Here is a 12,932-nt window from a genome sequence, read left to right on the forward strand (position 1 = left end):
GAACGCCTGTGGCTATAAAATACAATGAAAAAAAAAAGTTCAACATTTTATCAGTACAAAAAACTAAAAAAATGAAAGCCTTGAGTTTCAATATCAAATGATTCTATGAGGATAATAGTGAATGGTACACAAAGTACCAAAAGAAGATTAAAAGAATACATGGAGTCACTGTATCAAAATGATTGGTTCAAGTTCAAACATTTCAGGTGGTAGCATATTATCGAGAACGAATGGAAGATGTACTACCTGTACTGAAGTATTGATGAAAACAATCTCCAAACTGAAGACCTATTGGACTTGAAAATAATTGAGATTTTTCAACAAATGAATGCAGTCCTAGATCACCTCTCCATGCCAAGAAACTTGGAAGTCAGCTATCCTGCTAAATGACTGGAAGAGAGCCATACTTTTGCCAATTCCAAAGAAAGATGAGCTAACACAATGTAGAAATTGCAAGTAAAATAATTAATACTGCACACAAGTAAAATTTTGTTGAAGGTAATTTAAAAATGGTTGTAGCAGTAAGTTAACAGAAAACTGCCAAAAATTTAAGCCAAATTCAGAAGATGGTTTTAAATGAGAGATATTATTGCTGATATCAGATATGTTTTGGCTTAAAGCAAAGAACATTGTATTTAATTTACTATGCAAAGGTATTTGACTATGTGGATCATAGCAACTAATGGATAGCTTTGTAAAGAGTGGTATTTCCAGAACACTTAGTTGTTCTCATACTGCACTTGTACTAAACTAAAAGATTTTGTTTGTTTGTTTGTTTATTTTAATAGTACAGGGAGAGACTGCATGATTTAAAATCAGAGAAGGTGTAAATCAGGATTGTATCTTTCCACTACACTTATTCAATCTGTATACTGAGCACATAGTTCAAGAAGGTGGACTACATGAGGAACATTGTGGCATCCAAGGAAAATGAAGTCTTTGGCAACTTAAGTTTTTCTCCACCTATTATGTTGTTGTTTACTGGTCTAGTTGCAAGAATTTTTATTTTACTAGTCTATAATACTGTAGTATTTGATTTTCATTAGTAAATACTTCAACTACTTGTCAGTTTCACCTTGCAAAGTTGTGTTATTTTCATATCAGGATTGGAGGAACACTCATTAACAACTTACAATATTCAGGTGACCCAACCTGGCTGGGTAGAAGTGAAGAGTACTTGAACCACTTATTAATGAAGATCAAATACTCAGGCTTTATTATGTACTAATTAAAAAACATGTCCTTACAACTAGACCAATAAGTAACAGTACAGGAAGTGGAGAAGATTGAAGTTATCAAGAATTTTATTTTACTTCACAACCACTATGGAAGGCAGTATGGTGTTTTCTCAAAAAGTTGGAAATAGAAATATCATTTGACCCAGCAATTCCACTACTGGGAATATACCCAAGCATATATATGCACATCCATGTTTAATGTGGCTTTGCTCACAATATCAAAGAGTTGAAAACAGCCCAAGTACTCAACAACAAATGAATGATTAGAGAAGCTGTGGTATAGTCACACAATGGAATATTATGCAGTGCTGAAAAAACAAGAAACTCATGAAACATTATACAAAATGGGTGACCCTGGAGAACATTATGCTGAGTGAAATATCTAAGTCACATAAAGACAAATACTGTATAATACTACTGTTATAGAACAGGACTGATGGGGGGGTTGGGGGTAAGCTAAGAAAGGAGGGGATAAATAATGTATATGGCATTGAAACAGATAAGGGAGAGAACTGTCTAAAATGAACATATGATTAGTTATGATTGGCATGACAAGAGTCCAGAATAAGAGTTGCATCGTAAAATGGTTGGGGTGTATGTGTTGGGGTAGGGGGACTGTATAACAATGAAAAAACTTTTTTTCCTAAAGAATAAAGCTAACTGCGGGGGAGGGGAAATGGAGGAAAAGGTGCAACAATGAACAAATGGAATCCAAATTCTTTATAAACTTTCATTAAAATAAAAAAATTATTTTACTTTGATCTACAATTAAAGTATGGAAGCAGCTGTCAAGAAAGCAAATGACATCTTGTGTTGGGTAAATCTTTTACAAAAAAGGGAGAAAATGGCTTTTAAAGTATTAAAAAGATCCCCTTTTAAAAAACACTCATGGACCATCAAGAAAGGTCAGAATAAAAACACTACTTTTGGATGAAACAGCGACGTCTTTTGTTGTTTTGCGTCAATTGGTGGTGTCAAAGTTTAAAAAAAGCATTAAAAAAGAATTGAAGATTGAACAAAAGTGTGCCTGACACATTAAAAATGGGCAGGTACAGCCATGTTATAGTATTTTCAATTGCCTCATATGCATATGAAAGCTGGAAAATTAATAAGGAAGACTGAAGGACTGAAGCATTTGAATTATGATGCTTATAAAGAACAGCATAGACTGTGAGAAGAAAGAACAACTCTATGTTGGAGGAAGTCCAGCCAGGATCTTAGTAGTGAGGATGTTTGTTGCTATGTACCATCATGTCAGAACTGACTCAGAGCTGATGCTCCAGTGAGTTTTCAAAGGCAGTAAACTGCCCAGGAAGAGATTTCCCATCTTTGTCCTGCAGAGCACCTGGTGGATTGGAACTATGTGCCTTTGGGTTGGCGGTGCAACTCCTTACCACAAAGCCATCAGAACTTCCTACTAGTGGGGATAGTGAGTTTAATACACATTCTGAATATGTTGCAAGGAGGGACCAGTCCATAGAAAAAGATATAAAAAGTCAATAAAAAAGAAGACTCTTAATGAGATGAATTGACACTATGAATAACAGCTCTGAACTCTGCTCTATGCTGAGCCAACCTTATTGTCTCTGTCACACCTACCCCCCCATTATCCTAGTCACTGAATCAATCCGTCTTATTGAGGGTCTTCCTCTTTTGCGCTGTGCCTCCAACCTCCCAAGCATTATGCCCCTCTCCAAGGACTGATCCCTCCTCGCAACAGGCCCAGAGTATTTTAGACAGTGCTTTAGAATCCTTGCCTTCAAGGAGCAGCCTGGTTTCAGACTCTCTAGGATGAACCTGTTTGTTCTCCTAGCAGTCCACAGCTTAAAGAAATCAATTCTTCAGTCATGACACAACCTTGCTTGCTGAAACTGAGGACCTGAAGTACTTGCTTCAGAAGGCCAAGGACTGCAGCCTTCAATATGGATTGAAGCTCAACATAAAGAAAACAAAGATTGTTACGACTGGTCTGATAGACAGCATCATGATAGACAATGAAGAGATTGAGATTGTTAAGAGCTTCAGCTTGCTCGGCTTCACAATCAACACTCTTGGTACCAGCAGTCAGGAAATAAAAGACGAATTGCATTGAGAAAATCTCCTGTCGGGGACCTCTCCAGGATACTGAAAAGCAATGATGTCAGTCTGGAGACCAAGGTGTGCCTGAACCAGGCCATGGTCTTTGATCTTAGTTTCTTACTTACTAATCTGTTGTATATAATTTAACATGGCTTTTGTTACAGCTACTTCACTGAAGATTAGCAAGAAGAGAGAAACTCCTGTTTATTTGGTTCATTGGGCAGGCCATCCCTGCTCTGTCCTAAAGCCACATATGTTTTATAGCAGCCAATCAGGAGCCAATTTCTGATGCTTCCCTTTTTTAAAAGTGAAAACTAAACTCAAACAAAAATAGGCTGTTTTTTGTTGTCATCAAGTTTTGTTTTCTTTTTCTTTAGTGTGACTGGCTTCTTTAGGATGTGGCATACGGTCTGCTGCGACCTGGACCCTGGGAATTTGAGGAGGAATGTTGATTTTATAAGTGGAAGGTACAGAACTTGCAAGTGCCAAGAGACTGGCACATAAAACTTGTGTCAACAAAATGGGTCAAGGGAGATTTGGCAGACAGGTGGAAGGTGAAGGGTAAAGCATCCTCAAAAAGGTTTCTATGAGCCTTTCAAGAATGGTTGGGAGTGGGGCACAAGGAGATCAGCCTGGGCTGTCATAAAAGATCTCTGGGGATTAATTCAAGGCTCTGCTGTTCTAATCATAAGTATTTTACTGCTACGAGAAAACTTGGAGGTTCATATTCACACAGAGGTAATGTGAAAGAAAAGTGTGGCACTGCTGAAATATCTTCCACTGAAAGCTCTGTGGTAGAGTTCCACTCTGACACACATGGGCTTACCATGATCAGAAATTGCCTTGATGGTAACTTGTTGAGTCCCTTAAGGCTGCATACATCACATCTGTCAGCAAACACTTCCCAAGCTAGGAACGTACCTGTTTTGAGTTTAGACCTACTACCATTAACTCTATTACAACTCATAGTGACTCTATAGGACAGATCAGAACGTCCCAATAGACTTTCTAAGGTGCTGAATGTTTATTAAATTGGATTACCACATTTTTCTCTTGTAGGATGTCTTTTGGGTTCATATGATGGACCTTAAGTTAGCAGTTAAGCATTTTAACTACTGTGCCACAGGTATTGTTGGTACTTACTGTTGAGTCAGAACAGACTCAAAGCTTTCCCTCCAGTGGGCTTTTGGAGGCAGTAAATTGCTTAAGAGGAAATATCCCATCTTTCTCCCTAGAAGACATGGTGGATTTGAATCACATACCTTTGGGTTGGCAGGGAAATTCCTTACCACTACCAGAAATACAAGCGGGGTTTGGAGGAGGTGTGGCACTAGAGACATTATTACCAATGTCAGATGGGCCTTGGTAGAAAGCAAAGACTATCAGAGGAATAGGCATCTGAGTTTCATTGACTATGTGAAGGCATTTGACTTTGTGGATCACAAAAGAATTGTGACTACCTTTGAGGAAAATAAGAATCCCAAAATATTTGATTGTGCTTATGCAAAACCTGTACTTGGGCCAGGAAGCAGTCCTCAGAACAGAGCAGGGAAACACTGCACCGTTCAAAATCAGGAAAAGAGTGTGTCAGGCATGAGTCTTGTCTCCATACCTTTTCAGTCTACATACAGAACAGAACATGTAGAAGCAAGGCTTTATGAGAAGGAAGATGGCATCAAGGTTGGAGAAGACTCATCAACAACCTATGTTATGCAGATGGCACAACCTTGCTTGCTGAAACAGAAGACGATCTTAAGCACTTGCTGCAGATGGTCAAAGAATGTAGTTTTCTATATGGATTGAAGCTCATTATCAAGAAGAAATTGATTCTCACCACTGGGCCAATTGGCAGTACCATGATATATGAAGAAGAGATGGCGGTTGTTAAAAATGATGGCTTGCTCAGCTCCACAATCAACACTCTTAGTACCCCGCGTCAGGAAATCAAAAGATGACTTGCATTGGGAAAATCTGCTCTCATGAACCTCTCCAGAGTGCTGAAAAGGAATAATGTCAGTCTAGAGACTAAGATGTGCCTGATCCAGGCCATGGTTTTTGCAGTTACTTGCTATGCATCAGAAAGCTGGACAGTGATTAAGCAGGACAGAAGAAGAATCGATGGCTTAGAGCTGGGGTGCTAGAGAAGAGTCTTGAACATACCCTGAACTGCCAAGAAAACAGATAGGTTTGTCTTGGATAGGGTGAAACCAAGTTTCTTCTTGGAGGCAAGGATTTTAAAGCTTTTTCTTACATGTTTTGGGCACATGGCCAGGAGAGACAGGTCCTTGGAGAAGAACATGCTTGGAAGGTTGGACAGACAGTGCAGGAGAGGAAGACCCCGGATGAGATGGATTGATACAGTAACTGGGATGATGGGGGTTGGTGTGTCAGAATTTAATGAGACTGGCTCAGGACAGGGCAGGCTTCAGAGCTGCTGTACATGGGGTCACTATGGGTTGCAGGCACCTCAGTGGCTCATAACAACAACAAGCCACCAAGGAGCCACCAGAGCTCCTCATTTAAGCTGGTTTCTGTAGACAGGCTCTTAAGTCTTGATGTCTACTAAAATAGTTAGAAGTGAAAATTCTTAGGCCATCTCCTAGACCAATATATTAAAATCTTGAAAGAGAAAGTACTTGCATTGTATGTTATGAAACATTCCAGTTTTTAATGCATAAACAAGGTATAGAATGACTAGTTTCTGAAAAGAACAAAATCTACTCATTTCCTCTTTGTGCCGTTGGGTACATGAACATTTATCTAAGGTAGATAATTTTCCCTTAAAAAGATTTAAATGAGTATTAACTATTCCATTGTTTAGAATATATGACTTAAGAATACATTTTTTAAACTTGTGAGGCAGAACAACCAAGACGAGAAATTTTTATAGTTCAGTAAGCTGACCAAAGACCCAGAGCTAATAACTTGATAAATGTGTAACAGAGATTAAAACACAGGGCCTTTGACCCCACATGTACCACATTCACATCTGCAGGGATCTTGCAGGTCAATATAATCACTGTGTTATATTGCTTTTAGAACAACCTGGTGATTGTAGTAAAATCCATTTCCGTCCAGTTGATCCTGACTCCTAGCCACCCTGAAGGACAGAGTAGAATTGCTCCAGAAGCTTTCCAAAGAAGTAAAGATAAACCAGACTGCCTTATCTTTCTCCCTTGGAGTAACTGGTCCTCTAAACTGCTGACATCTTGGTTATGGCTTTAGCCATAAAACCTCACAGCTCCTTCTGTACTGTAAGCAAAGTATTTGCAGATGATTGAAAATATAGGAAAAGGCTTTTCATATTGTTCATGGTTCCTCATAAGCTGTTGTTGTTGTTGTGTGTCCTTGAGCTGTCTGTGACTCACAGTGACTCTAATGCACAATAGCTCTGAACCTTTTCCTATCCTGAGCCAGTTTCACTGTCTCTGACACTGTCTCTGACTTACCTAACCCCATTATACCAGTCATCGTGTTAGTTCTTCTTATCCAACATCTTCTTATCTTGCACTGTCTCTCCATACTTCCAAGTGTGATGTCCTTCTCCAAGGACTGATTCTTCCTTGCAAAATGCTGGAAGTATGTGAGGCAGTGCTTCAAAATTCTTGCCTCTAAAGAGCATCTTGGTGTCAACTTCTCTATGGCAAATCTGTTTGTTTTCTTGGTTGTTCATGGGAAAGTTCAACACTCTTCACAAGCACTACACTCAAAGGCATTGATTCTTCTGTCATCCTTAGTCATTTTCCACCCCTCTGATGCATATCAAGTAATTGTGAAAACCATGGCATGCATCAGAAGCACTTTAAGTCTTTAAACTGAGGTCATTGTCTTAAGTATTTTGGAGAGGTGCCTGACAGCAAACTTTCCCAATTCAATATGTCCTCTGATTTCCTGACTGCTGACACCAAGGGTGTTCGTTTTTGGTCCAAATAAGATGAAATTATTAACAGCTTCAACCCTTTCTCTATCTATCACGATATTGACTATTGGCCCTGTAGTAAGGACTTCTATTTTCTTGATGCTGAGATCTAACCCATAGATAAGGCTATAACTCTTGATCTTCTGCAGCAATTATTTCACATCTTCTTCACTTTCAGCAAGCAAAGTTGTGCCATTTGCATAACACAGGCTGTCAATGAGTCTTCTTCTGATGCTGATGCCACATTCCTCTTCATAAATTCTAGTTTCACAAATTATTTGCTCAGCGTACAGACTGGATAGGTATGGAGAAAGGATACATCCCTGAGACACTCCTTTCTTGATTTTGAACCATGCTATTTTTCCTTGCTCTGACTGGATAACAGCTTTTTGGTGTAGGTATAGGCTTCACATGAGCTCAATCAAGTGTTCAGGGAATCCCATTCTTCTCAAAGTTAACCATAATTTGTTATGATCCACACAGTTAAATAACATTGCATACACAATACAACACAAATAGACAATTTTTTTTGGTATTCTTTGCTTTTAGTGAGGATCCATCTGACATCTGCGTTGCTATCCCTGGTGACATGGCCTATTCTAAACCCTACTTGAATTTCTAAGAGGTGCCTGTCAAGGCACTGTTCTAGCTGTTTTAAACTGATCTTCAGCATCACTTTGAATCAGTCATGACCTACTATGCTGGAAAAAAAACACACTTAAGAAGAATGGTGTTGCATTCATAATTAGGAAGAAAATGTCAGGATTTATCCTGAAGTATAATATTGTGAGTGATAGGATACTATTTCACATACAAAGAATACTTGTTAACTACTATTATCAAAGTATTGTTGTTAGGTGCTGTCGGATCAAGTACTACCCATAGCGACCCTATAATTTTACATTATTAAATTATATTCATCAACAACAAAAACCAAATAGAGGAGATTGGGCATCTGCAAACTTATTTTTTTTCTGCAAACTTCTATAATGTGAAATTGACCAAACATGCAATCAAGATGTATTAATAATTATTGGTGACTGGAATGGAAAAGTTGGCAGTTAGAAAATATGGACTTGGTGACAGAAATGAGGTTGGAGAGAGAATGATTTGATTTTGTTTGCTCAATGGAAAATATATATTTTTTAAAACCTTAAAAACTGTGACTTTGCACATGAACTTCACCTGCTGTATTGCACAAGAGAGTAAGATTGACTATATCTGTGAAAAGAATTGTTGAAGTGCAATATCAGCAGTCAAAACCAAAACCAGACCAGGTGCTGATTGTGAAACAGAGTATCAATTACACGAGTGCAAGTTCAAGTTGAAGCTGAAGAAAATGAAAACAAGTCCACAGGAACCAAAATATAAACTTGAGCCTATCCCAGTTGAATTTAAGAATTGTCTCAGGAGTAGATTTGAGACATTGAACACTAATGATCAAAGACATCAAAGATATTATCCATGAAAACATCAAAGGGTCATTAAAAAGACTATGAAAAATGCATTAAATCATTTAGAAGCCAGAACAAAAGGAGATATGCTTAAGAGCTGAAACAAAATGTTTCAAAGAGCAGCTTGAGAAGACAAAGCAAAAACTATAATGAAATGTGCCAAGAACTGAAGTCAGAGAATAAAAAATGGAAGAATTCACTGGGCATTTCTCAAGCTGAAAGAAGAAAAATAAATTCAAGCCTTGAATTGCAACACTGAGGGATGCTATAAGTAAAATCTTGAATGATCCAGGAAGCATCAAAAGAAGAAGAAAGGAATATACAGAGATACTGTATGAAAAATAATTAGTTGACACTGAAAATTTCAGGAACTAATTTCAGGAAGTACCATATGAGCAAGAGCCAAGGTAATGAAGCCAAACTGAAACAATGGCACTGGGGGGGGGGGGGGGGGAAGGTTCCAGGAATCAATGCAATACCAATTGATATTTTTCAACTAACAGATGTAGAACTGGATGTGCAAACTCGTCTATGTTAGAAAATTTGGCCATTTGACTGGAAGAGATCCATATTTGTTCTCATGCTCAAGAAAGGTGTCCAAACAGAATGCGGAACTTAGATAAAACTGGTGGCATCGCTGTTATTGTTAGGTGCTGTTGAGTCAAATACAACTCATAGCGACTCTATGTACAGCCGATCTGACCCCTGCCCTGTCCTGTGCCAACCTCACCATCTCTGACACACTAGAGTCCATTGCTGGAGTCATTGTATAAATCCATCTCATTGAGGGTCTTCCTCTCCTTCACTGACACTCTATCTTTCCAAGATGTCCCTTTCCAAAGAATAGCCTCCCCTAGCTATATGTCCAAAGTGTGAAAGATGAAGCTTTGTCATCCTTGCTTCCAAGGATCACTCTAGCCGCCCTTTTTCGAAGGCATAATCATAGGGAATTATGCTGCTAACTTAAAAATGCAGCCAGTTCAAATCCACCAGTGGCTCTGAGGGAGAAAGATGGACAATCTCCTCCTACGTGGTCTACAGACTTTGAAAACCTACTGGAGAGTTAGTTATGAGTCAGCCCGGACTTGTCGGTAATGAAAATGATGATGGGAACAAGGTAGGATTTAAAGCAATTATGCAATCAATTATCTCTCACGTTGATTGTGATTAACTTGTAAGGGGATTAGGGTGGGATGCAATGCCATTAGTCCTGTCACAGAGGGAATCTCTTTGAGTTTTAAGCTGTAACATCCCACAAGAGATAAGAAGTGAGAAAAGTTAACAAAGAAGAGTCCACCACTCTATGAAGAAAGAAGACCTAGGAATGGAATATATTTTGGCCCTAGTTCTTGTATGTGTGTGTGAAATTCCTAGAACCAGAAAATACAAATAAAGCTCCTCTTAAAGCTGGAACCAGGGACGGGTCCTTGGAGAGGGACATCATGCTTGGGACGGTGGAGGGACAGTGCAGGAGGGGAAGACCCTCTATGAGATGGATTGATTCAGTGACTGGGGTAATCGGGATGGGTGTGTCAGAGGCAGTGCGGTTGGCGCAGGATAGAGCAGCTTTTAGGGCTGTTGTGCATAGAGTCGCTATGAGTCGAGACTCGACGGCACATAACAACAACAACAACAACAAAGCTGGAATCCCTCATTACAACTAACTGTAAGACAATACATTTCTGTTTGTTAAAACTCTCCACGTGGCAGGATCTCTGTGTTAGAATCACTATTTACCTGAGGCAGCTATCCAAATGAATCAAAGAACCCCATGGAGAAAGTTCAGACCAAAAGTCGCAAACATGACTGCTTTAAGGGTCAGGTAAATAATCTAAGGGATGAAGTGAGTGGGCAACTTTCACAGATATGCTTTTTCTTTACCTAATAACCCTAAATGTATTTAAATTGCTATTACTATACAAGTATATGTTATCATTTTTTTTTCTCAAAAATGTAAGATTTAGAGACTTATTTTTAAACTTTGGTAGAAACCTGCATATGACAAAGATTTATCTTTTGAATCAAGGTGGACTTAATGGTTACTGATTTTTTAACTGCATTATTGGGAAGATATGCTCAATATTTTATCATATTCTTTGAAAAACATGATAAGGGACATCTGCTTCTTCCTTGAGACTACTATTAGAAATTTCTAATCAGAAAATTCTGGTTTATGGTAGAGAAATTTTCCAATTGCATTTTAGAAATAAATACCAGAAATATGTATATTTTAATATGAAATCTCCCAATTTGAAACATTGACACATATTTAAAAGGATAAAAAAGTATATACCATAACAAAACATAATGGGATCAAAGGTTGCAATATTGAGAGTTTTTCAAGATTTATTCAGTCTTTTCCTCACCCCAGAGGCTGTGCTCAGCTTTCTTCTAATGGTATATGTCAAATTAAAGAAAGGAAAAGCAGACACTTACCAGGGGGCTGCTGAAGGCCACAAGAGGTGGTGAGTTTTCACAACATCCCATGGACCTTTGTCGAGAGTGGCCCTGGATGGGCATCCGGGCACTATGACATCTCCTCAGAGGTTGGGAACCTCCTCGGCTTCTCACAGTTGCTGGGCCCTGGGCCCATTTGGCAGGGAAGGACAGACACTGGTATTGAGTCCAATCTTCACTATCTGAGTCCAGCTCCTTAGGAGTCTCCAGTCGTTTGGCTGCAGAAAAGGAGTCTTGTAATTGCTCCAATCATACCTCGGCTTGGTCGTGATTGGGGAGATCTGAGGCTTTGTGGGCTGGTATGAGAGCATAGCCGACAACTGATCTATTCTGACTGTAGAGGGAAGGAACTAACTCACAAAAGTTCAAATTCTTTCTCTATTACCTACCTACCTACCTACCTACCTAGTGACTGAGAGATTTTACTTACCTGGGTCTATATTTATCCATCGGGGTTTTAAAAGAGTGCTCTATTTCCTTATTTCTAGATCTGCTTCTTTTTACCTATAAGAATGAATTCTGCTCCCTGAGTGTTTCTTCTCTTGGTTAGGAAGTGTGGGGGTTTATGAGAGAAACAGGTAGATTTTTAGAAGTCATCTTCAATTTACGAAAGATGACAGTCCAGGAATTTAAACATTTTATAGCCATACTTACTCAGTTGTAGCTTTGCCTCATTGAAAACTAGAGATATCTGTTAGTATGGAAAGTATAACCTACGTGTATGAGTCTAGAACTAGGTTTGTCCTGACATCTCAGGTAAGGTGAACTTAAAAATCCTTAATCCTTGACTATATGACTGGGACACCAATGTGACATGTCCCAAATCCAGCACTGACATATAATATAACCCTATGCATAAATTATACCAAAAGAAGGATGAATTGGTGGGGTACTATATATCAGGTCTGCTAGAACTGTTGTGAATAATAAGAGTTTGGAGCTTTTGAACTGTAATGAAAGGGAACACAAAGATAAAAAGCAACTTGACAAAATACTCCATTACATCTGTAGGAGGCCAAGGCAATGTCTTATCCTCTGTTCTCGGAGGACAAGGTGTTTACTCTTAGAGTAAAGGACAGAGGACCTTGGGAGCCCCATTACCATTTTCTTGGTGAGAAAACTCATTGCCCATGATGGTGCAGCGTCGGAACACCATCTTGTTCTCAGTAAGGGTTCCTGTCTTGTCGGAGAAGATGTACTGGATCTGGCCCAGGTCCTCAGTGATATTGAGGGCTCGACACTGAATGGGCATGTCAGTGTCTTCATCGTACAGGTCAAGGTCATTGTGGAGGAAGAAGATTTGTCCAAGCTTCACCAGCTCGATGGACACATACAGAGAGATGGGGATCAGCACCTGAGAGGAGATCAATTCAAAATGTGTCAGAATCTGACTGGGCTTCATATCTCAGAATATTAATCATTCTCTTTCATCATCATTTGAGTCAGAACCACTCAATGCTGACCCTTTATTGGGTTTCTGTGGCTATAAATCAAACTGGAGGATTTTGCCCCTCTTCTTTTTGCTCAGAGTCAAACTACCAGAGAGGATTCAAACTACCAGAGAGGGTAGCGTGTACTTCCCTCTGTCCCGTGCCACCAGGGCTCCCTTAGAATCTTGATTGTAAGTAGAAACGGTATTGAGTGGGAAGTTTGGTAAACTTTCTCTGAGAAATTAAAGGTTAATGGCTTTATGCCCCCTTTGGAAACTTATTTGAATTGTTAAAGGAGTCTGAAAAAGAGAGATGACTCCTTCGACCAGGAGGTCAATCATTGGTAGGAAGTAGA

The 12,932-nt window shown here is 39.1% G+C and overlaps 1 protein-coding gene across 1 annotated transcript in view; it reads right to left on the reverse strand.

Moving 5' to 3' along the window:
* The window catches only part of ATP10B (ATPase, class V, type 10B), a 175,774-nt gene that overhangs the window by 78,459 nt on the left and 84,383 nt on the right, over window positions 1–12,932 (reverse strand). Inside the window, exons 8-9 of the mRNA XM_006897041.1 lie at window positions 12,249–12,501; window positions 11,127–11,365 (exon numbers count right to left, since the gene is read on the reverse strand). Coding sequence (XP_006897103.1) covers window positions 11,127–11,365; window positions 12,249–12,501 — 492 coding nt within the window. The remainder of the gene's footprint in view (window positions 1–11,126; window positions 11,366–12,248; window positions 12,502–12,932) is intronic.

Source organism: Elephantulus edwardii, unplaced genomic scaffold (genome assembly GCF_000299155.1).
Source record: "Elephantulus edwardii isolate Elephantulus edwardi_28Jun2011 unplaced genomic scaffold, EleEdw1.0 scaffold00197, whole genome shotgun sequence".
Taxonomy (NCBI): Eukaryota; Metazoa; Chordata; class Mammalia; order Macroscelidea; family Macroscelididae; genus Elephantulus; species Elephantulus edwardii.